General features: G+C 37.9%; 1 protein-coding gene across 1 annotated transcript in view; it reads right to left on the bottom strand.

Moving 5' to 3' along the window:
* IL1RAPL2 (interleukin 1 receptor accessory protein like 2) overlaps positions 1-27,333 on the bottom strand; it is a 662,085-nt gene that overhangs the window by 573,654 nt on the left and 61,098 nt on the right. The window contains exon 3 of the mRNA XM_063660227.1: positions 3,346-3,619. Coding sequence (XP_063516297.1) covers positions 3,346-3,619 — 274 coding nt within the window. The remainder of the gene's footprint in view (positions 1-3,345; positions 3,620-27,333) is intronic.

The raw sequence follows: 27,333 nt of genomic DNA, 5'->3' as shown, positions 1-27,333 counted from the left end.
ATAATTTATGTAGATATTTCTTCTTAAGTGTGGACTGTGAATAACAACTTTCTTCCAAAGACTACAGTACAGAAAGGAAGAAAAAAAAGAGTAACTTTACAGTGAAAAATTATAAACATCACCTCAAGCCAGGTGATCAAAGTCAACATCAACAGTTATGAGTCATATTGATACTTTATACCATTGATACAATGTAATGAGGATGGTATTTTACCTTTGTAATCTTCCTCCTCAAAACATATTACCCCAGTCTAACCATGAGAAAAATATCAGATAAATCCCAGTTGAGGACCATTCTACAAATTATCTGACCAGTACACCTCAAACTCTCAAGGTCATCAAAAATGAGGAAAGTCTGAGGAACTGACGCAGCCAAGAAGTGCTTAAGGAGACATGACAACCAAATACAATGCACTACCAGAGATGGATACTGAAACAGAAAAAGAGGCATTAAGGAAAAACTGAAGAAATGTGAAGAATATATGGACTTTAACTAATAATAATGTACTACTATTGGTTCATTAATTGTAACAAATGTACTATAGCCATGTAAGATGCTAATAAAATGGGAAAGCTGGATATAAAGTGTACAGGAACTCTATATTATCTTTGTAATAATTATGTAAATCGAAGACTTCTTAAAGTTTATTGAAAAGCAAATAGTGGATTTTTATTACAGCGCCTTTTGTAGGAACAAAATACTGGAAACAAAGTGTATACTCATCAATAGGGAAATGATTGACTGACTTGTGGTATCGTAAAATATTAAGCAACATACAATATTATATATTTAACCATTCAACCCAGCAATCCCATTATTGGGTATATACCCAAAGGAATATAAATCATTCTACCATAAAGACACATGCACATATATATTTATTGCAGCGCTATTCACAATAGCAAAAGCATGCAATCAACTTAAATGCCCATCAACGGTAGACTGGATAAAGAAAATGTGGTACATATATATACACCATGGAATACTATGCAGCTGTAAATAAGAATGTCCTTTGTAGCAATGTGGATGGCCATTATCCTTGGTAAAATAAGGAACAGAAAACCAAATATTGCATATTCTCACTTACAAGTGGGAGCTAAACAATGAGAACACATAGGTACAAAGAAGGAGACAACAGACACTGTGGCCTCCTTGAGGGTGGAGAGTGGGAGGAGGGAGAGAATAAAAAAACTACCTATCAGGTACTATGCTTATTACCTAGGTGACAAAATAATCTTTACACCAAACCCCCATGACATGCAGTTTACCTGTATAACAAACCTGCACATATACCCTTGAGCCTAAAATAAAAGTTAAAAAAAAAAAAAGCTCTCTATCAATTGACTTGGAGAGATTTATACCATGTATTTTTACTAAGCTAAGAAAATGCAGAGAAATCTATAACCCTCCTTTCATTTTGTAAAACAATGAGGAGAAAATACCCATGTCAGTATGTTTGTATAATTAAAACAGTAGGGGAAATGCATGTATGGATCACTAAGTTGTTATTATTGCTAGGAGTAAAGGAATGGGGTTAGAGCAGAGAATGGAAAAGAGGGGAGGTAACAAGACTGAAGACATTAGCAGGCCTGGGGAAGTAGCAATAATTTGTTTAATAATTCATTGTAAGCTTAGCACCTGTACATAGTGGACTGATGCTTTGCAAATAAAACTTTAAATTTGTGAAAACAACAAACAAAAAGCAAATGGTGTAGGGGGAGGAGAAGAGAGATAATTTTGATTGGTGGGTTTTTAATGACAGTGGGGGATGGAGAGGAGATAAGCAAGGAAAGAGTAGCAGCACCCTAGGGAATACAGTGTCAGTCACTAAAGCTGAATTACATCTACTTCTCAATTTTGCCAAGAGCTGCCCAAGTAGGAGAAAATACCGCTTAACACTAAGGGTGTGATCAGAATGATTGCTGTTCTCCCAAGATCTTGGAGATTTTGCCTACCACAAACAGAGACTAAACTCACCATTTGCTCCCCCATCACTCCATTTTCTTCCCCTACACACACAAGTGATTCTTAGAGCATCCAGAAGGCTCTCTATTTATATACCACCTTGTTCTCCCAGCCTTTTGAACAATGAGACCTCGCCAGGGGCTTCCAAGTGCTTTTGATGAGGAAGTGACATAGCTTTGGCATCAAAGTTCACAGGACACAAAAATAGGAAAGGTCTGCATTTCCAAGGAGTTAAAATCAAATAGTAGAGTGCAGGTCCCTGGTGAGCAAGATCAAAGATTCCCAAAATTGCAGAATTGAAAGGTGGCTTAAAGGTCGTCTCAGCTACCTACTTCAATACCTAATCCAGTCTCTATTTGAGATGCTAGATGCTAGATCCTAGATTCTATCACTGGGGTAGAGGGGGAAGGGAGAACATACTGCAGAATCCCTAAGGGAAAAAACATATTGCTTTTTACCATAAACTTCTTGCAAGCAAGAATTGTGTCTGTGATATCTTCCCACTATAGTACCCAGAAACTCAGGATGACTGTGTATTTACAGAGCTCGATGTTGATTATTTAGACACAGTGGACTCAAACTTGCATTGAAAATTCTATGAAGGATTTCAGTAGTAGTACATTTGCTGAGAAATCTCCCAGAAGCATTTGAAACTATTTTTCATCAACAAGAAAGGCAAGACCATGGCCAAAATGATATTTTAGATCATTTTCGTGGCCAGATATCAAGATAATTGAGTCAACTAGCTGTATACAAAACTAATTGTTAATATAAGACCCTGGGGCAGGGGTGGGGTGAGGGAAGAAACGAGTCAGAAAATTTTCTTTTTTTTTTTTTCCTTTTTTGAGATGGAGTCTCGCTCTGTTGCCCAGGCTGGAGTGCAGTGGCGCGATTTCGGCTCACTGCAACCTCTGCCTCCCGGGTTCAAGCAATTCTCTTGTCTCAGCCTCCCGAGGAGCTGGGACTACAGGCACCCGCCACCATGCCTGGCTAATTTTTGTATTTTTAGTAGAGACAGGGTTTCACCATATTGGTCAGGCTGGTCTTGAATTCCTGACCTTAGGCGATCCACCCGCCTCAGCCTCCCAAAGTGCTGGGATTACAGGTGTGAGCCACTGCGCCCCGGCCCAAGTCACAAAATTTTCTAAATTAAATAAGCACACACAGTAAATGGGAACCCTATTTTATGAAAATCTGATAGGAATTTGCTATGTAGTTCTGATAGATAATTAGAACTGGAATTTACTGAAGCTCCACATGTACTGCAACCTTTCAAGAACATATCCATTATACAACATGAGGCATACCTACATGTACTCAAGTCCCACTCAAAAGACTATCAGCCATGTGATTGGGCAATGTTTTCACACAACACTCACCTTAAAACACAAGTGTAGAATCCACTGTCTTGTGCCTCTGCTGAGTGAAACCATATTGAATCTTCCTCTTTGCTCATCCTGACCTCTGAAAAGATGATGGGCTCTTCCAAATCACCTTTGTTTTTGTACCACATAAGCCTGAGCCCAGTGCTCTGGGCCATGCTATAGTTGGTACGAATATAACTGTAGAAAAGGGCACATTTCACTCGGACTGGTTCACCTGCCAAAGCCATGTATGTCTTGAGATCCACTGACCAGTCAATGCAGCCATCCACTGAAAGAAAATCAGAAGAGGCATAAGATACAGTGAGCATTGTTGACACTGACAGTGTGAGCAGTAATCATCACCAACATGTCCTAAGTGCTCCACATAGATTACTTCATTCAATCTTCCCAGTAACCCTATGAGAAAGACTTGTATCTTGCTTAGACCTTAGTAAGCACAGCCCCTGCTCCAGCCTTGTGCCTTTGGGATATCTTCCAATCTTCTACAGCCACCTTCTGCTTGGGGTAGACCAGATTCTTCAAGGAGCTCCAGAACTCATGCCTATAGGGTTGTCCTGTGGCACCATGGGCAGGTCCTAATTCCAGCAGAGTAGCCAGGCAAATTGTTTGCTTCGGCTAGCCTTGCAGTATTTCCATCACATTAGCCTATGAAATTGGACTACTAGAATGATGCTGCTGACATATTGGTTTTAGGTGACTCAAATTGTTTATATAGACAGAAGCCCCACAAAACAAATATTTCCAAGAGACCTCTACACAGGAGCCCCACAAAACAAATATTTCCAAGAGACTTCTACACAGGAGCCCCACAAAACAAATATTTCCAAGAGACCTCTACACAGCCTAGAAGCGGTCCTGAGATGAAGGCTTTTCTTATTTTACAAATGAAGACACTGAGACAAAAGAAGTTAAATGACTTTGCCCAAGGTCGCACAGCTAATAAGTGGTAGAAAACTAGTCTCTGATTCCAGATTGTGTTCTTAACCTCTACCCTATACTGCCTATGCCTATAATTGTGACAATAACAATTGTGCTATTATTTGCCTTTGAGAAAGTAAATGCTCTTGTTGGAAGCAGTAGGCACCTAAAGTAATTATTTGCTGTTATATACATGCAAGTTTTCCATGGTATGACCTATTAATAGCATATATTTAATCATAGGTCAATTTCTCTTTATACCCTTAGGCCTCCCTTTCTGCTTAGCTGCTGAGTGCTCATGGGAATATATTATATTACTATCAGCTGTAATCAAATAATATTAGGTAGGCAAATCTACCATTAAAGAAAGACATGTACAGTAAATTCCTTATTTTCCAGAAGGGTTAAAAATGAAATGCTGTGGCCAATCTCATATGCTAGTCAATATAATTAGCATAGCTATTTTATTTCCAATTTGCTTATTTTCAAAAAATTTCATCAAAATACGCTGTATCCCTTCACTTTTCTTGATTACCCTTTAAAAAACAATCATCTCAGAGAAATGTATAAACACTGCCATTTTAAAATTATGTGTTTCACTTATGATTTTGTGAACTGATCTGCTTCCTTTTTTAGATGTTGAGAACTCTAACCCAGCGTGTTTAATCTTTTAACCTCAGTTGACAGGAAGCTCAGAGCTAAATGCAATGTTTAAGTGTAATAACTATCTTACCTCAGGATTTCACTTTCTCTATATGAGGGATTCTTGAACTAGGGTTCAAGGACACCCAGGGGGAGGATACTTGCATGGGCTTCAAGGTAGTTGGCAAAACAATGTGCCTATTTGCATAGGTATACTTTTCTGGGGAAATTTTCCATAGCCCTTTTTTTTTCAGATTTTCAAAGGGTTCTAAGGCCCAGGAAAGATTCTGAACTCTGGTTTCTGATCTCTCTTTCTGACTTTGGCTTTCACTGGCCTGCTGCACATGGGCTGTTATTACACACTGCCTCAACTCCTCTTATAGTATGTGAGGTATTCATTAGAAATAAACAAACAAACAAATAAATAACTCCCTTTAAATTGATAGTGAAGGGCATCTAAACTTTCTTTGAGGATTCAGAGGTATCAGATTCATCATTATGGATTCTGATGATCACTGTACACTGTTAAAGCCAAGAAGGTACAGTGGTTTAGACTAAATATGTACTGATCACTGGTTGTCTCTCAGGGGTCTTTTTAATTCACTCCTTGCTATTGGATTGTTTACCTGTCATTTGTCACTACAAAACTTTCAAGAAGGAAAAGAAGGAAACTTGAATTTGCTGAACTTTCTGGGTCATTATAAATTACTAGTGATACACCTCTGGATCAAATACAACTTTAATATTTATTGTTTTATCATCTTTAAATGGATTTTATATTATTCTTTTTATAAATTATCTGTGATACTGTTTGCATGCATTAAAACAACTGAGAGGTAATGATATAAATATTTGTTAGAAAATATATATTTTCTCATAGCTTGTTTTTCAAAAGTTGGTTAATAGAAACAAAATAAACCTCATGGGAATATTTTTTTAAACTGTTTAATATTTCAGTTTTTGGTTTCCCCTAATCCTAAGATGCACAGCAAATATTTTTGAATTAACAAATTTGACTTTGCAAAATAGCATCAAACTCTATCATTACCTACTTGATAGAAAAAAGAAATTGAAATGCTATTTCAATTTGCTTCCCAAATCTCTTTAGTTATCTCTTCTAAGTGATCTATTGCATAATTCTACACTTTTACAATGTTAACAGTCTGCTTTGGCCCATTTGTGATGGGACATGGTAAGTACTGAAGGTAATCAATGTATCTGCTCCAGAGTCACAGCGAGCATGCTCAATGGCAGTGTAAGACATTTAATTGCCATTACAATTAGTTTTATCACGCAGACCTGGAGGGTACACTGATAATTCATTTCCCCTTAAGGGCCATGTGAGCAATATGTATTTGAGTTAATAGATTTATGGTCTCTTTTCTTCTGTTCCCTTGCCTTAGGTATCAGAGAGGGAGTATTTAGTTATAAGGTAGTCAATAGCCAGACAACAGCAATACAATAACGGAGAAAATAATTTCTAAACGTTATCCCCATTTATTCTTTTCCCTTAGTATTTGCAGTGTATGGTTACAACATAAGATATTTCAAGAGATCTCAGGGAATTTTCCCATTAAAATGGACCAGAGGTATGATAACATGGATCTATGAATGCCTACGTGCCACCAAATATTTTCCTACACTACACTTTCATCAGTAGAAATCAATTTCCATGAGCTAAGGCATTGTAGCCTTAAACCTAAATTAGAGTATTAGACCCCTACTAGATTCCAACAAGTTGGCATGATTAATTTTTATTGGATTGCTATTCTTAATAATCCAAGAGTGGGACAAAAGGAGCTAGAAAAGGATATAGCACATTTATTTTTAGATTTGGGACTAGGGAAGCAACTAAGAAGTATAGGCTGAGGTAAGAGGCCTGAAAAGTCAGGTGATCAGTCAACATGGAGGGATTGAACACTGACGTTAAGAGGGAAGAGCTTAGAGGTGTCAGAAAGTCACAAAAGGGCAAGAAGAGATGAAAGGTCACATATAACTGAATTTGCCAAGTGCCATTAAAAGTAATGCACGCAAGTCAGATTTCTGTCATCAGGAGTTTGCAATCACATGCCATACTTCCAGAGCCCCTTGCACGTAGACTCTCCATACATATTTGGCAAATACTGAATGAATACATCTGTGATGCAGCTGACAAAGGTGCAGGCTACTGATCAATTGGGGCCACAGTGGAACTGAGTAGCCCATAGAGGGAGCCAACTGGTGCGCTTGATCTCATCTGCACAAGCCTGCAATCCACAGAGCTATCCAGCCCTATACTGTTCACAATTCCAGTGGCACCTATTTAAGCAAGCTCCTTGCAGGGCTCCTGAGAAGACTGTTGACTAGATAGATTGGCTTCTCCCACAGGTGGTTTGATAACTGTATCTCCCTGACCAGCCACAAATGTGAATGGAGGCATTGAAGGAAGGGAATTTCACTACTTCCTCTGAATAGTGAAACTCTGCAGTTGGACTGAAGCTTGCTATGGAATGAACCCACTGAAAGTATAAGTGAATGTATGTCTGCCCTCTGTTTCACAATCAGTGAGTATGATTATAAATATTCTTGTCCCTGGATTTGAAAACACCTCCTATTCCTATATTATCCTTTCTCTGTTCACTCAAGTCTTATGAATAGCAATTTCAGTATTTAAAAGAACAATTGTAGGTTTTTAAGATTCTCATCACTACTCCCTTGACTTAGATTTCTATAAGGCTCAAAAAGTTATTACTGTTGGTTTAGTCTTCTGGGTACCAATGCTTTAATATCGGCCAGGTGCAGTGGCTCACGGCTGTAATCCCAGCATTCTGGGAGGCTGAGGTGGGCAGATCACCTGAGGTCATGAGTTCGAGACCAGCCTGGCCAATATGGTGAAATCCTGTCTCTACTAAAAATACAAAAATTAGCCAGGCATGTTGGCGCATGCCTGTAGTCCCAGCTACTTGGGAGGCCAAGACAGGAGAATCACTTGAACCTGGGAGGCGGAGGTTGCAGCAAGCTGAGATCGTGCCATTGCACTCCAGCCTGGGCATCACAGTGAGACTCCGTCTCAAAACAAACAAACAAACACACAAAGTGCTTTAATATCTGAGTTCTCCAAAACAATTATAATGGAGTGAAGAAAGCCACTTCTATAAAACTCGTATCTCTATTTTAATCATTTTCATTCTGATCTGTACAATCAGTGTATGTTTAGGGAGTTTGACATAAAGATTCCAAAGAAGGAGCATATAAAGACTAGAAAGGAACATGCCAGCATCTATGCATTATTTTGCTAGGAGGAGATTCCTAGGAGTAAAAATTAGTGCAGTCCCCTGCAAAGTGCCCTGGGTGTCCAAAGCAAACTCATTTGGCCTCTTTATACATAAGCCTTCTACTTCCTCTTCAGTACAACCAGGAAGGCAAATCCTGACACATCTATCTGCTGTAAAAACAAAACCCTGTGAAAAGTTTATACATGCCTGTAAGAGGATAAGTTGTTATTATCAACAATTATAACATTATTTTAGAAAAAAAGAATATTGAGTGCAATAAAACTAGACTTTAATGACTATATACAATTTTTTATTGGGGGACAGGATATATATAACTATGTATAGAATTGCTGATTCTGGATTTATTTTTTTTTCCCCAAATTGGAAATCCCTCGTTAGGTATAATGGCTAATCAGCACTTGAGAAACTATGCAAGCATGAGTACCCTATACTAGCTTATTATGTGTTTGTGATTAACAAATTCATTTGTTAAACCAGGTGTTTCAACTATGTAAACTTAATCCCATTGATTTTTACTATCACTTTTCCTGTGAGCTAACAGGGCAATTGTTGGGGGGCAATTCATAAAATTACCACTAGAGGGCGGGAGCGAGCTGTCCAAGTTTTTGTTTTACATGTTTTCCCCACATAAGCTTTAAAACTAAGGATTTATCATTGATCAACTGCTGGTTGCTTGAGAAGAATCACAGCACACCTACGGGGATGCACCACTGTAGGTGACAGAAGTCAAAAGTTGAGAATACAGCTGCGATCTTGCTCAAACTGGGGAACCAGGCTACACCCCCATCCCCCCACCCAGTGAATGACCCAGCACAGAAAGGTGTAACCGCAGCAGCAGCTATGAGTTTCATTGAGCCCTTAGAATAGAACATCCAAGAACTGTGCTAGGTGTTTTGCACAAATTTTTCTCCTTTCATTCTCATGTCAACTTTGGGAGGGAGGGACTCTTGTTATTTCCGCTTTACTAATAAGAAAAAAAGAAAGCTCAGAGAGTTTAAGTGACTTGCTCAAGGTCACTCAAGTTGTAATGGCAGAATTCAGACTCTAACCCAAGTAAGTTGGACACAGAACTTATAATCTTAATCATTATGTGTTCTATATCCTGCCTCCTATACTTCTCTTCATCCCAGCCCATGAGCTAGTAAAAGATTAAAAATTTGCTTGGTGCTATCCAAATTGTCATATGTATTCCACAGAGTTCATGCCTCTCCAGGAGTAGACATTTCCAGGTGAGGGACATCATATTCCCAAATAATAACCATTGTAGGAAGAATAGCCGTAAGATAGTGTATGCTAATTATTTATCTATGAATTATACACAGTGTTTACAGAGTAATTAATTATTAATAATTCGTGCTCTTGACGTAACCTCCAAAGGTCAGATCTAGACCTTGGAAAACTTTATCTGACCCATAACAATTTATTTAAAATTAAGTATCTAGGGATGATTATCCCATTCCTACCATTATATTTAAGAAATATAGTTGTGTGTGAGCCTGTGCGGTGGCTCACGCCTGTGATCTCAGCAATTTGGGAGGCAGAGGCGGGCAGGTCACTGGAGGCCAGGAGTTCGAGACGAGTCTGGCCAACACAGTGAAACTCCATCTCTACTAAGAATACAAAAATTAGCGGGGTATGCCTGTAATCCCGGCTACTCTGGAGGGTGAGGCACGAGTCGCTTGGGACCAGGAGGCAGAGGTTGCAGTGAGCAGAGATCACACCACTGCACACCAGCAGAGGTCGTGCCACTGCACTCCAGCCTGGGCAACAGAGCAAGACTCTGTCTCAAAAATGAATAAATAAATAAAATTCAGTCAATTCCTTTTAAAAAAATAGAAATACAGTTGTGTTTATTTTAACATTTTTGTATATTTTACTTTTTGAATACAATGTTATGCTCTTTTTCCTAATATTTTAATGTGGGAGTTGAATGCCTTCTATTTCTGTCTCAGATATGCCCCCATCTAAGAAAAGTTTCTTCCTGTTTACACCCAGCACAGTGGACTCCGTCTGCCTCAAGTGGGCACTCCACAGGCACAAGCAAGTCAAACTCTCTAAAATGTGAGTGGCCTGTGCCCCTGTTGCTACACCTGTGCCTCTTTTCACCCAGCCTAGAAGTACAGACAGAGCTTTTGTCATTTTTTTAAAAATAAAGTTCTGTCAGTGGAAAAAAATACTGATTTTTACAATTTCATTTGTGCATCACTGTCCATCAATAGAAAGATTTCCCACTCCAGCTCTATATATACAATGAATGATTATTGCCTCAAGTTTTTAAAAATACCTTTTCAGAAATTTCTGTTCAGTTTACATATTTTATGAATTGGATTATATGCTTCCCTTTCACACTTTTACCCCCTACCATTCATCAATGGGAAAGATCTGCCTAAATGAAGTCCTTCATCTCATTGCAACCTAGTTATTACGCTTAATAATGGGCTGACAACCATTTTCATTTCCCTCTCATTATAGAATCTGTGCAATGCTTTGTCAAGATCACTCTTTTCATCTTTATCCGATGAATGAGCCTCCAATGCATTCTGAAAGTGAAGCCATGGTGAGGCATTACAACCAACTCCTCAACTTCTGATTACCTGAGGCCTGATGAGTCTCCTTGGGAATTAGACACTAGCCAGGACAATCAGATGCACTGATGTTAATGCTAATGTGCCTGTGGGAGACAGGGTAGTAGCACTGCCCACCAAACCCTGTAACAGGGTTTCTACTGTCCCTTCAAATCCAGAATGCTCAGCAGTGAGCTTCTCTCCCCTGCCAAATCTGCCCCACCTCTCATGTCCACAGTCATCCAAGCCAAAAAGTGTGGAGTCATCCCTGAATCTTGACTTTCTCTTCTCACTGACCACCTCCTACCCTTTCCATAAGACATTAAGCCTTGCCATTTCTGAAGTTACTCAATTCTGTCCCCTTCCTTTTTCTATTCTTAAAGACACTAAGTCTATCTAAGTGCTTCTCATGTCTTGCTTGGATTATTTCAATATTCTTTGTCTTTATTAAGTTTTAATTAACAAATAAAATTGTATATATATATGATATATGACATGACGTTTCTATATGTGTATACATTGTAAAATGATTAAATCAAGCTAATTAACATAACCTTCACCTCACATGAATTATTTTTTTGTAGTGATAACATTTAAGATCACCTTTCTTCACAATTTTCAGGTATATATTAACTATAGTTCCTATGCTGTGCAATAGATATCTTGAAATTATTCCTCCTGTTTGACTGAAACTTTGTACCCTTTAACCAATATTATCCCATTCCTCACTTTCCACCCCTGTAACCACCATTCTAGTCTCTGCTTCTGTAAGTTCAACTTTTTTAGATCCCACATATAAGTAAGATCATGCGGTATTTGTCTTTCTGTTCTTGGCTTATTTCACTTAACATAATATCCTCCAGGTTCATCCATGTTGAAGCAAATAACAAGATTTTCTACTTTTTAAAGGCTGAATAGTATTCCATTGTGTGTGTGTATACAAATATCCATTCCCACCAATAGTGTGCAAGGGTTCCCTTTCCTCCACAACCTTGCCAACACAATCTGTTTTTTTTTAATAGAAGAATAATTAGATGTATTGAAGTAAGCCAACATGGTGGAATATATTATAAGGCCATTTAAATTGTTTTTTAATGATGGGATAATGCTCAAAGGATAATGTCAAATCAAATAAAAAACAGAATGCAAAATTTTGTACAATAAAATCTCTATTGTTTAAATAAAATAGGCCTTAAAAGGCTGGAAGGAAAATAATCAAACAGTTATAATGCTCACATTAGGGTTAAGGGTTTATGGTAATTTTTTTTCTATGTATCAATGCTTTACAAGTTTTCTTAAAACTTGTGCATTTCTTAAAAGTCATTTTAGGGTAAGGATAGGCTCCTGGATATTGATTAAGCTGAGTCTAAAGAACCAGATAGAGTTCAGCCAGATGAAGAGGACTGTGGTAGCAGAGGTACAAAGGTGAAGAATAGAGTGTGTACTCAAAACTGTAAGCAGTTAAGGGTTGGTGAAGTATAGCATGATGGCAGACAGTCATCAGAGGAAGCTGAATAGGGAGGTATGGTCACTCTGTGGGGGTTTGCTACATTAAAATTATATACTATGGCCAACACAATCTTTTATCATTTTGGTAATAGCCATTTTAACAGGTGTAAGGTGATGTCTCATTTTGGTTTTAATTTGGATTTCTCTGGTAATTAGTTATGGTGACATTATTTCATATATCTGTTGGTCATTTGTGTGTTTTTTCAGAAATTTCTGTTCAGTTATTGTTCATTTTTTAATTGGTTTAGCTAGCATCTAACAAACAGGAATAACAAAATAATTTCTCTGCTACAACTGTACTCCAGAACTCATGATTCCATGCTGAATAGTCAAAACCACAAAGTCTACCACCCACACCCTTTCAAATCAGCCCTACCCTATCAAAGTGTCTGTCTACCACTCTCCAAGAGAAACTTCCTGCTCTAGACAGGCTGACTTCCCTCCCTGTCTCACCTTATCCAACCTTGTCAGAAAGCAGTTATGCTGTGGGCCTTTGCTCAGTCAGCTCTTTCCTGTCTTCATCCTCATACCATTTTTCCCACCTTCCATGCATATCCCAACCAAATCCCAGTCATGCTCTGAGCTTAAGTAGGTGTCAAATGGCATCTTGGTTTTCCTACCTTATTGATTTGCACTTTAGTCAAGGTCAGAGACTCATGTTTTTCTTTCTTTCTTTTTACTCTTCATCTCCCCTCAGTACCTCCTAGATCAGAAACTTAGGAGGTCTTGCTGAATTCAGGTTTATAGTCAGCCCTCAGTATCCACAGGGGATTGGTTTCATCCCGTACATTAGGATAATAAAATCTTTGAATGCTCAAGACCTTGATATAAAATGGTGTAGTATTTGAAATATGACCTACACACATCGTTTCACATACTCTATCTCTAGAGTATTTATAATACCTAATACAATGTAAATAGTTGTTATATTCTATTTTTGTTTGGGTTATTTTTATTGTTATATTGTTATTTTTTTAATATTTTTGATCCATGCTTAGTTGAATCCATGGATGTGGAACCTGTGGATACACAGTGCTGAATCCATAAATTCTCATCCTGTGATAACTCACATAATTAAGGGCTAGTGGAGTTAACTGCTTTGGTTAACTAATTTTCACATTAGCTGGAAATTAACCTTTGGATTTTCAGAAATCTTTTCTAAAACATCTGAATCCACTTTTCGGTCCCAATAAGTAGAGACTTCTGAAGAGAATAAAATCCTTGTGGCTTGACTGAAGATATATCAGGCTTTTGAGGTCATCATCCTGGTACTGAAAATAGTAGAGAGCTGCTGTTTTGCCAAGGTACTGAAAATAGTAGAGAGCTGGCTGAAGATCAGAAAATCTGAATTATCATTCCACCTCTGCCTCATTAACAAGATACCCAATTTAAGGAAAGCCAGTTGCTACTCCTTAAAGAAATGAAGGTGCTAAACCAGACAAGTTCTAACCCAGTACCGGTAAAATGGATTATCTGAGTTGGTGAGTTTCAAGGTTGGGAACATAAGCTGCATATGTGATCACTTGGAAAATCTCCTGGTGATTTTCTTTATTATTTTTTTAAATTTCAATGTTAACAGAGAACTAAAATGAATAATATTAAAAATTCTCAGGATTTCATCATTCAAAATTAATAATGTTAACTTTTTTCCAATTCACTTTCAATAGCTTTGTTTTATTAAAGAAATAAAACATTGCAGATATAGCTAATGTCTCCCTTATTCAGCACACACAGTCCTATCCTCATTCCTCATATCAAACCCCTGCCTTGAGATAACCACTATTTCTTTCAAGTTTAGGCTCTTATATACATAGATAAGTAACTTGAAAAAAAGATATTAGTGACTAAAAGCTTATCTTACAAGGGAGGGGGTGTAGGTGGAAATAAATGTCAGTTAACTGAAGGTTCTTCTGAGATGTGTTCCAGTCAACTGACGTCTAAGAGAGGGTACTTAAAGGTGTTCACACACCTGAAAGTACTTAGAACAGGGACTGACACACAGATAATGCTCAGTAAGGGTTTCCTATTCCTACTGCTACCACTACTACTGCTTATGTTAATTATATACTTATTTTGTTAATTATTCTACTGTACCTCTCAAGCCTTTACATATAATACATATTAGTTCAAACTAAATTACTTATATTTCATCTTTATATTGAATTCATTAATTTTTTTTTTCAAATTTAGGTCATAGGTGAGTCATACTACCTATAAATTTCACTTCATGACAGTAAAAGGGCATTATGAAATATTCTAACCTATATTTTCAAATATATTCATTTTACATAATACTAGGAAATAATACATGTGTAGTATAGAGTAATAATACTATATACCATTATCATATGTATACTTGGTATATGCTATATTATAATAACATATTCCAATATTTTACAGACTGTACAACATAATCATATTTTATAAATTATATCATTTAAATGTATGCAATTGCATATTATATTCATAGTTTATAAATGTGTATGTATTTATATCATGTGCTCTTCAAATATTTTATGTTGTTATATAATGTATATAATACATATTGTTATAATTAAACACATATAATTACATTTATATGTCAACTGCAATAGTTTAATTATATGAAATTTTTTTTTAAGTTATAAAGGCAAATATTCAGGAAGGATTCAAGATGGCTTACTAGAGGTATCAAACACTCACCTCCTCCACAAAGAAGAACCAAAATAGTACATAATTACACTTCAAATAGATAACCTAAGAGAGAATGCTGAATTTCAACAAAGAAGTGACAGGAAACACCTAAGGATGGAAAGGAAAGTGAGGCAGCTTGCTTGGCTAGGATAGGCTGGAAGCCTGGAGAGACTCTCCAATGTGGGGGAAGGGTAAGTGAGTGACCCCAGCAGTCCACATTCCCACCATGATCTCCTGCAACCCTAGCCATAGGAGAGACCCTCAATCTTCCTGGAACCTGGCACTAATGTAAGGAGCTTCCAGGAGACCATGTGACAGCTTGCTCCACAGAGGGTGCTAGCTAATCCTGAATCCCAGACATCCCCTGAGACCTAAGAAACTATACCATGGTGCCATGTTGAGAGCTGGCCCTCAAGAGACTGGATTCTGTGCTGACATTAGTCCCCGCATCTCCAAACCCCTGGAGCCCCAGTTACATCCTGCTGCATTCACCTGGAGAGCCTCAGTGGTGCAATGCCAGCTGGGCCCGGCAGTGTGGCAAGGTTCCCAACATTCTAGCCCCTACAGATTCCTATACTCCAGGAAACGGAGCAGTGTAACATGCCAGGGAGACTGCCCCGGGACAAAGAGAACCAAAGCACATGCTCTCTAAAACCTGAGAGCTGCCTACCTGAAGCTGTTGACAGAAACCCTGCCCACACCAGCAGCAAGGCCATTGCACACTAGCATGTGACTTGATGACAAGTTCACCCCACACACTGCTGCCACCACACCTGTGACTCCTGCCACAACTAGATGTTGAAGCATGTGCTCCCCAGAGCCTGAAAGCCACCCACTTGCCTGGGGATGCTGCCATTGACAGCAACCTCCACCCCCAAAGCAGCATGGCTGCTGTGCACTAACACACCATGAGGACAGGCTTTCCCTGCATACGACTGCTGCTGCTACTGCCACCAGAGGCCTAAACAAATATTCTCCAAAGCCTGAAAGCTGCCCACTGGCTTGGAGATGCTCCCAGTAACACCAACCATTGCCCCTCCGCCCTCTCCCCACTGCCCATCCTACAGCAACAGAACCACTGTGCACTTGCATGCACTCTGACATTAGGCTCTCTGCACCCACCACAGTGGGTCATCCTGCCCTGCCTATCACAATCTGTGCCCATGTGCACCACTGGGGGACCTAGAGATAGGCCCACCCAGTCTGAAACACCACCCTCCACTCGCCACAGTGCCTGAGGATGCCATGCAGGCACCTAGGGACCACCATGCCCAGTCCACCCTTGCTGGCATCTATGCATTCCTACCAGAGACCCGAGGATGAGCCCACCCAGCCTGCCACTACCCCCACTACCTGCACCCACCTGCATGTGCCCAGCTGGGGGCTGCAGACTGTCCTCCCATCCTCGCTAACAACAGTGAGTGCTGCCAGGGAGCCCAAGTGTTGTCCCATCACCACTACTATTATTGCTGATGCCACACATGCTGGCCAGCAGTCCAAGATCCTATCCATCTGTCTGTCCCACTGCTGCCACTGCTGGCACCATAGAAAACCAACAAACAGCAATGATAAACAGTAAGAAACAAAAGACCAAGACACATACAAAACAACCAGAAAACAATTAATAAAATGACAGGAATACTCACTTATCAATAATAACCTTGATTATAAACAAATTAAAATTTCCACTTAAAAGATAAAGACTGGTTGAATGTATAAAAAATACATGACCCAACTACGTGCTGCCTACAAGAAACTCGCTTCACATATAAAGCCATAGACAAAGTAAAAGGATGGAAAAGATATTCCATGCAAACAGAAACCAAAAGTGAGCAGGAATAGCTGCATTTTCATCAGGTAAAACAGATTTTAAGTCAAAAACAATAAAAAGAGACAAAGAAGGCCATTATAAAATGATAAAGGGATCAATTCAGTAAAAGGATATAATAATTCTGAAAACATATACACCCAACACCAGAGCACCCAGATATATAAAGAAAATATTATTAGATCTAAAGGAAGAGATAGACTCCTATATAAGAATGAGGGGGATTTCAACACCCCAATCTCAGCATTAGACAGATCATTTAGACCAAAATATCAACAAAGAAATATTGGATTGAAATAGGACCTTAAACAAATGGATCTAACAAACATTTACAGATGATTTTATCTAACACCTGCAGAATATACATTCTTTTTTTCTTTTTTCTTTTCTTTCTTTTTTTTTTTTTTTTTTTTTTTTTGACAGAGTCTCGCTCTGTCGCCCAGGCTGGAGTGCAGTGGTGCAATCTTGGCTCACTTCAAGCTCCACCTCCCGGGTTCACGCCATTCTCCTGCCTCAGCCTCCCGAGTAGCCAGGACTACAGGCACCCGCTTACCATGCCCAGCTAATTTTTTCTTTCTATTTTTAGTAGAGACGGGGTTTCACCTTGTTAGCCAGAATGGTCTTGATCTCCTGACCTCGTGATCCACCCGCCTTGGCCTCCCAAAGTGCTGGGATTACAGGCGTGAGCCACTGCACCCAGCCAGAATATACATTCTTATTATCACATTGAAAATTCTCCAGGATAGATGGTATGTTAGGCCACAAAACAAAGGCTCAACATATTTTTTAAAAAATTAAAACCACCTCAAATATCTTCTCAGACCACAATAGAATAAAACAACAAATAAACAAGAGTAACTTTGGAAGTTGTACAAATGCATGAAGTTGTTCAAATGCTCCTGAACAATCACTGTGTTAGTGAAGAAATTAAGAAGGAAATAAAAAATTTATTGAAACAAGAATGAAAAGACAATATACCAAAACCTATGGGATACAGCAAAAGAAGTACTAAGAAGTTTATAGTAGTAAACACCTACATCAAAAAAGGAGAAAGATGCCAAATGAACAAACTAACAATACACCTCAAGGAACTAAAAAGCAAGAACAAGCCAAGCCCCAAATTAGCAGAAGGAAAGAAATAAAAAGATCAGAACAGAACTAAGTGAAATACAAACTAAGAAATAATACAAAGGATCAACAAAATGAAAAGTTGGATTTTTGAAAAGATAAACAAAATTGATAAACCACTAGCTATACTAACCAAGAAGAGAGAAAACTGAAAATCAGAAATAAAGTGGGGGACATTACAACTGATACCACAGAAACACAAAAGATCATCAGAGACTATTATGAATAACTGTATGCTCACAAACTGTAAAACCTAGAGGAAACAGATAAAGTCCTGGAAACATACAAGCTACCAAGACTAAATCAGGAAGAAAGAGAAAACCTGAACAGAACAATAATGAGTAGCACAATTGCATCACTAATAAAAAGTTTCCCAAAAAAGAAAACCCCAGGAACAGATAGATTTGCAGCTGAATTGTATCAAACATACAAAGAAGAACTAATACCAATCCTCCTGAAACTATTCCAAGAAAACCAAAGAGGATGGAATTCTCTCTAACTCATTCTATGAGGCCAGCATCACGCTGATAGCAAAACCAGACAAGGACACAACAACAAAAAGAAAACTACAAGCCAATATATCTGATAAACATAGACATAAAAATCCTCAACAAACTACTAGACAATCAAATCCAACAGCACATCAAAAAGATAATACACTGTGATCAAGTGGGATTTATATCAGGGATGCAAGGATGGTTCAACATATGCAGATCAATAAACATGATACAACACATCAACAGACTGAAGGACAAAAGCCATACGATTGTCTCAATAAATGCAGAAAAAAGCATTTGATAAAACTCAACATCTCTTTATGATGTAAAACAGTCAACAAACTAGGCAAAGAAGGAACACATCTCAGATTAATAAAGGTAAAGGCCATATATGACAAAACCACAGTTGACAACATACTGAATGGGGAAAAGTTGAAAGCCTTTCCTCTAAAATCTGGAACAAGAGACAAGGATACCCACTTTTTTCTTTTCTTCTTTTTTTTTTTTTTTTTTTGAGACGGAGTTTCACTCTTGCAGCCCAGGCTGGAGCGCAATGATGCAGTCTCAGCTCACTGCAACCTCCACCTCCTGGGTTCAAGTGATTCTCCTGCCTCAGCCTCCCGAGTAGCTGGGATTACAGTTGCCTGCCACCACACCTGGCTAATTTTTGTGTTTTTAGTAGAGATGGGGTTTCACCATGTTGGCCACACTAGTCTTGAACTCCTGACCTCAGGTGATCTGCCAGTCTCAGCCTCCCAAAGTACTGGGATTACAGGTGTAAGCCACTGTGCCCAGCTAGGATGCCCACTTTCATCACTCCTGTTAAACATAGTACTGGACGTCCTAGCCAGAGCAATCAGGCAAGAGAAGAAAAAAAAAAAGACATCCAAATTGGAAATGAGGAAGTAAAACTGTCCCTTTTTGCTGATGATAAAATCTAATATCGAAAAAACCTAAAGCCTCCACCAGAACTCTTTGATTTGATCAATTAATCCAGTAAAGTTGCAGGTTACATAATCGGTGTGCAAAATTTAGCATTTTTATACATCAATAATGACCTAGACAAAAAAAAAATCAAGAAAGCAATCCCACTTACTATATCTACAAAAAAAAAATACCTAGGAATAAATTTAAACAAGGAGGTAAAAGATCTCTACAAGGAAAACTGTAAAACACTGTTGAAAGAAATTGAAGGGGACAGAAACAGATAAACATCCTATGCTCATGGATCAGAAGAATTAATATCGTTAAAATAAACATATTGCCCAAAGCAATCTACAGATTCAATATAATCCTTATCAAAATACTGACATCATTCTTTACAGAATTAGAAAAAACAACCCAAAAACTCATATGGACCCAAAAATGAGCTGAAATAGCCAAAGCAATCCTGAGCAAAAAGAACAAAGCTGCAGGCATCACATTACGTGATTTCAAAATATATTACAAAGCCACAGTAACCAAAACAGCATGACACTGGTATGCAAATAGACACACAGACCAATGGAACAGAAGAAGAGAATCCAGGAATACAACTACATATTTAAAGATAAATGATCTTTGACAAAGCCAACAGGAACTTATATTGGGAAAAGGACATCCTCTTTAATAAATGGTGCTGGGAAAACTGGATAGCCACATGCAGAATAAAACTGAATTCCTATCTCTTACCAAATACAAAGATAAACTCAACAAGGATTAGAGACTTAAATGTAAGACCTGAAACTAAAAATACTAAGAGATAACCCACGGAAAACTCTCCTGGACATTAGTCTAGGCAAAGAATTTATGGCTAAGACCTCTAAAACATAGACAATAAGAACAAAAGTAGACAAATAGAACTTGATTAAATTAAAAAACTTCTTCACAGTAGAAGTAATAATCAATAGAGTAAAGAGACAACCTGTTGAATGGGAGAAAATATTTATAAATTATTAATCTTATAGGAGACTAGTTAATCCAGAATACACAAGGAACTCAAACAACTCAATAAGAAAAAAACATAACTCCATTGAACAGTGGGCAAAAGACACAAATAGACACTTCTCAAAAGAAGACATATAAATGGCTAACAGATATAAGAAAAATGCTCAATATCACTAAACATCAGGGAAATGCAAATCAAAACTACAATGAGATATCATCTTGCCCTAATTAGGATGGCTATTATCAAAAAGAAAAAAATAATAGATGCTGGCAAGGATGCAGAGAAAAGGAAACTCTTATACACCGTTGGTAGGAATGTAAGTTAATACAGCCATTATGGAAAACGGTATCGCAATTTACCAAAGAAAAAAAAAACAAAACAAAACAAAAAGAAACTAAAAACAGAGCTACCATACAATCTGGCAACCCCACTACTGGTTATTTATCCTAAGGAAAGGGAATCCGTATATTAAAGGGATACTTGCATTGCTATGTAAATTGCAGCACTATTCACAACAGTAAATATATGGAATCAACCTAAGTATTCATCAACAGATGACTGGATAAAGAAAATTTGGTATATATACACAATGAAATACTCTGTGGTCATAAAAAGGAATGAAATCCTGTTATTTGCAGAAACATGGATGAAACTGGCGGTCATTAAGTTAAATAAGCCAGTCACAGAATGTCAAACGTCACATGTTCTCACTCTTATTGGGAGCTAAAAGAATTGGTCTCAATGGAGGTAGCAAGTAGAATGATAGTTACCAGAGTTGGGGAAGGGTGTATGTGGGGCGAGGTGAGAGATTGGTTAATAGGTATAAACATATGGTTAGATAGAAGGAACAAGATCAAATTTTTCATAGCAGAATAAGGTGACTATAGCTAAAAACAATGTATTTTGTATTTCAAAATAGCTAGAAGTGTGGACTTAAAATGTGTCCAACACATCAGAATGATAAAAACATGAGGTGATGGATATCCTAAATACCCTGACTTGATCATTACATAGCCTATGCATGTAACAAAGTATCACATGTACCCCATAAATACACACAGTTATTATGTATCAAGAAAGGTAAATTGTTTAAAAACTTCAAATATTGACAATTTTGTATGATTCATCCTAGCATATTTCTTATATAAAATATTATAAACATAAACATTTCTTATATAAAATTGTAATTATACTTAAAAGAAGGAGTAGAGCCAGATAGGGTTGGGAGAAGCTTTGTTAGTTGGTATGTATTTTTATTATTTGTCAACACAAATTTGTACATTCTAGGGCCATTCAGAGAGTTCATAAAACCAGCAAAGCAGCTTCTAGGCTACAGGCCTTTGCAATGAATGTGCCCCATGCCTAGTTCTACACAGCAGTCCCCAATTTTTGGCACCAGAGACTGGTTTCATGGAAGACAATTTTTCTAGGGACTGGGGGAGGAGATGGTTTTGGGATGATTCTAGGGCATTACATTTATTGTGTACTTTATTTCTATTATTGTTACATTGTAATATATACTAAATAAGTATAATTATTTAGTATATATTATAATGTATACTATATATTATATAATATATAATATATGATATTTATTATTATAAATATATAATCTATAATAAAATATTTATTATACATTATATATAATATATAATATATAATATATAATAAATATATATTATATATATAAAATATATATTATATGTTAAAATAATTTATATATAATATATACTCTATATACTATATTATATATAATATATAGTATATATACTCTATATACTATATAATATATAGTATATATACTCTATATACTATATAATATATAGTATATATACTCTATATACTATATAATATATAGTATATATACTCTATATACTATATAATATATAGTATATATACTCTATATACTATATAATATATAGTATATATACTCTATATACTATATAATATATAGTATATATACTCTATATACTATATAATATATAGTATATATACTCTATATACTATATAATATATAGTATATATACTCTATATACTATATAATATATAGTATATATACTCTATATACTATATAATATATAGTATATATACTCTATATAATATATAATAAATAAATATATATTAATATATATTCTATTATATTAATATATAATAAAATATTAATATATAATATTGTAATATATAAAATATATATATTTTAATAATATAATATATAATAAAACAATTATTTTATAATATAATATATATATAATATATATAATAAAATAATTATACAACTCACCATAATGTAGAAACAGTGAGACCTGAGCTTGTTTTCCTGTAACTAGATGGTCCCATCTGGGGGTGATGGGAGACAGTGACAGATCATCAGGCATTAAATTCTAATAAGGAGCATGCAATCTAGATCCCCGGCATGCACAGTTCACAATAGGGTTTGTGCTCCTATGAGAATCTAATGCTCTCCCTGATCTGACAGGAGGCAGAGCTCAGGCAGTAATGAGAGCAACTGGGGAGTGGCTGTAAATACAAGTGAAGCTTCACTGGCTCACCTGCCAGTCACCTCCTGCTGTGTGGCCTGGTTCCTAGCAGGACACAGACTGGTACCAGGCCACAGTCTGTGGTCCAGGAGGTTGAAGACCCCCTGCTATACACTGTTCCCTCAGATAGCTACATGACTCACTGATAGCTAGTGTTCTTCATGTATCTATCTGTTCAAATAGGTTGGGAGTGAGGGAAATTTACTGATTCTTGGATTAATTCCAGATCTGACTAGACAAAGGGATCAGTGAGTTAAAACCCCTCCTTCATCATCTCAAGCAGCAGCTCCCAGACCCTGAGCACTTCCTCCACCCCGCAAATTCATCCACATAGTCCACCTGGTGAACTATGGCCTCACCCAGGTCAATGTCAAGGAGGGGTGGTAATGAAAGAGGGAGAACTCCTCCTTGCTTGCCCCCAGAAGCAGCCCTGCCCCCCTTCTCTCCCTACAGGTGGATGGGGTGGTGTTGCTGTGGGGTACCTGGGAGTGCATGTCAGTAGGTGCCCTTGAGGAGGAAGTGCTTATGCAACTGGCACAGTGGAGGTGCCAGTTGACAATGACCTTCGGAAGGCAGCATGCTCTGTGGATGAAGGCTGAGGGAAGACTGGGGCTCTCAGGATGCCGATGATCCTGGAAAGCTTCTCGGGGCCAGGACTGGGGGCATGCATTGGGGTGAATGAGAAGTATGGTATTATGAGGCTGATCAAGGGGCATCACCCACGGCCAAGCTGTCCCAGACTTTCCTGCTGGGAAATGGCCACATATAGCATACTTCCTGGGTATAACTTGCATCTCTGTAGTGTTAGTGCCCTAATCACTACCCAGTATGCTGGCCTCACCTTTTTCCCTCTGGGAAATGGGTGTAGTTACAGGATATTCCATGTTACTATATGCATTTAGGTGATGTTAGAGGATTAAATATATTTAACTGTGCCCATGTACTGATTGTCTCTGCATTGAAAGGGGCCTAATTCTAGTATATCCTTAATACTATTATTGGTGGTTGCATTAATATCATAATGTTATAATATTAGTTTACCAGGAAGTACACCAGGAAGGTTTCTATTACGCTTTACTTTTTGTTAACTGAGTATAATTACTCTGCACCCATTATTATTTGTGTTTACATTATTATTATATTATTTAATAATTTCACCTTTAGAGCATCAATTATTATAATTCAGGTCATAACTAAATGGTCATATCATTAATCATTATAATCAATATCATTATATATTATGTATTGTTGTGTATATCATAATCATTACAAGTATTACAGTAAGTACACCACAGTTTTAATAATTTACTAATAAATATAGTTAATAACAAATTAGTTATACGCTGTTAAAGGAATCCTGATATTACCCTTTCATCTTGTCAGAATCAGAAAAAGTGAGGTAAAATGTTAATGCAGTTATTTGCATTATTTTAATACAGTATTTTTTTTAAAAAAAAACCATAGTAATTGCCATTCCTGGTACTGCTGGTATGGTGGTTTTCACTCTGGGAAATGGCAAAATTATATTACCTAGTTAATGTTATCATTATTATTATTGCTAATGTTATTTTGGTACCTATCCTAATAATGGATACCAATATAAGAATAATTGTTTTATCTGCTCTTACCTGTTAAATTAAGATGATTTTGGAATATCAGTAACATACTCTATTGATAGTAAAATCATAATTAATACCACTCCTGATAATCTTGGCATGCATCTGTAAAATGGACATAATTATGAAGCATCACTGTTATTTCTATTATTATTTGCATTTGTTAGTACTATAATTGCAATTAATGCTACTGTGAGGAATGAGATTTGCATGTTAGTATCATAATTGCAATTAATGCTACTGTGAGGAACGAGAGTTTCTTGTAAATTAGGGAGAAATTTACACCTTACAGGGCTTTTGTCAAGTTTAAGTGATTTATAAGCTGGTAAATAGTAGTAATAATGATAGTAATGATGATAATAATAGGATAGTTTCTTAACTCCTCACTGTGTATTAAGCACTGCTTTAAGTGCTTTACATTCATTGACTCATTTAATCCTCACAACAACCTTATAAGATAGATGTTATAAATATACCCAATTTAATTTGAGCAAACTGAGACAGAGGTTAAATGCCTTGCTTGAGGTCCCACAGCCAGTTTGAGTCCAGGTTCCTTTCTCTTAACCGCTACTACTTTCATGGGTATTGATAGGAATAATTATCACACATAACTAATATTTTATTCAAGTTATAGCGATCTTATTGTTATATCAGTGAAGAAGAATAATTCCCCACTTTCTCATGTGTAAAACAGTCAAAGGCACCAGCAGTGGGTGACGTTGAAGGTGCTGAGGTTCGGGACTCAGCCAGAGCGTACAGGGTGAGGGTGGGGATTAATTTGTCCCTCCTTATGTTGGCAGCAGACTCAGATGAAATAGCTCAGGCCAAAAGCATCTTGTATAGTGTTGGTACACAATAAATTTTCCTCAAAATTTTTTTAATCATTCAATATGGCTCTTAGCTTCCTACTAGCCCAGGTAAAAAGAGTAAGCAAAATTTAAAAAGGAAAAAGGGTAAAGAAAGATACTCTTCCTTGTACTCAGTAAGTAGATGACAACAGCCCTTTTCTCTCCAGCGGTGGTACCATCCTCCCAATCTTCATCCACCCTCCCTGCCCTCCCTGCTCCAAGGAAAAATGTCATGTCAACAGCCTGTTGTTTATGTCTGTTTATGCAGCCAATATTCAATATCAAACAGTGGGGTAAGTCTTCCAGCATGCATGTGTCCAATATATACTTGGATAAGGTCCGGCTCAACTGATATGGCCTGGAAGATTGCCAAAAGAGTGGAGTGAGTCTTCATCCGTGGGGAAGCAGGGAGTGGGTTATGAAAGGATGAATGAGGGTGAATGAGGAATTGAGAGAAGGAACAAGGGAGATTTGTTAATGGGGTGGAGATTTGAAAATTTGTTAGCTCCTCATAGGAAAGGATTAGAGGCAGGGGTTCCCTCTAGAAGTGGTAGGAGGGTAAAGGTGAGACCTAAAAAAAAGGATTGGTTGGAAGTCTGCTTAAGAAGCAGTTAGAGGCTGGGTGCGGTGGCTCACACCTGTAATCCTAGCACTTTGGGAGGCCGAGACGGGTGGATTGCCTGAGCTCAGGAGTTCCAGACCAGCCTGGGCAACATGGTGAAACCCCGTCTCCACTAAAATACAAAAAATTAGCCAGGCATGGTGGCGGATGCCTGTAATCCCAGCTACTCAGTAGGCTGAGGCACGAAAATTGCATGAACCTGGGCGGCGGAGGTTGCAGTGAGCCAAGATCATGCCACTGCACTCCAGCCCGGGCAACAAAGCGAAACTGTCTCAAACAAGAAAAAAAAAAAAAAAAAAAAAAAGCAGCAGCAGCAGTTAGAACTCTAGGTATGACACCTCAACATCAGCTCCATATGCTAGCAGAAGGCTGGGTGAGAAAGCTCTAGAGGGTAAAACCAAGGGAGTATGGGTTACCAGGGCACAACTACCTAGGCCAAGCCACAGCCTCCTGTTGTTAATTATTTACCTATCATTGAGCATGGGCTTCCTGCAGAAACTTTGACAGTAACACAACCCAGACTGCCAAGGTTAAGAACACTGCTACAAGGAGCTCCAGACTCAGTGTCCCTTCCTCCCACCAGACAACAGAGGCCTGGCTACTTTCTTTCCCTTCTCCAAGGAAACTCTCCTCCCTCTAGAAAACCAGAGTTAGATATCAGAGACCTCATTTTCCTGTTGGCTTCCGCCTTGCTTCTGGCTCTGTCCTGAACCATCCACGAGCAAACCTGCAGTTGTTATTCATCATATCGCTAGGTTGTTTAATGTGACTGAGACATGAGTGAGCCTGGAGAGACATCAGAGATGTCCCTACCACATAGGTCTTACCATGAAATTCCAGAGGGGTGAGTAATATTCCCACGTAGGTGGCCAGGTGGGGAGGACAGCTCTGCACACTCTGTTTTTAGAAGACTTGGGGATGGGAGAATCTTAAGTCCCAGAACCTTAAGGGCCTCCTGTCCTCACCCATAGTCATTGTAGTTCAGTTTCTGGGGCCCAACATCACCACCTAGACCACAAATTATTAAGAGATTACCATTACCAGGGTATGCCCATCATCTTATCCCTACGCCTATCCCTCCAACCAAAGTATAAGGTTCTAGACCATGATTTGGCTAAGAATATGGGGTGAGTCTTTGGAGCTTGGTGTTCCTAGTGAAATACTAAGTCCCTGCCCTCCAACTCCATAAACACTCTTGTAGCAGAAATTCTAAAATGATCCCCCAAATGCCCCCATTCTCATCTCCAGAACCTGTGAATAGGATATTACTTCTGTGGTAATGTTATGTTATATGGCTCAGTTGACCACAAAATAGGGAGATTATTCAGGTGGGCCTGACCTAATCACATGGGCACTGAAAAGCAGAAAGCTTTCTCGAGTTGCAGAAGAGAGGGAAGT

The sequence above is a fragment of the Pongo pygmaeus genome, chromosome X (genome assembly GCF_028885625.2).
Source record: "Pongo pygmaeus isolate AG05252 chromosome X, NHGRI_mPonPyg2-v2.0_pri, whole genome shotgun sequence".
In the NCBI taxonomy this organism is placed as follows: domain Eukaryota; kingdom Metazoa; phylum Chordata; class Mammalia; order Primates; family Hominidae; genus Pongo; species Pongo pygmaeus.
This window is presented reverse-complemented; position numbering and strand designations above follow the sequence as displayed.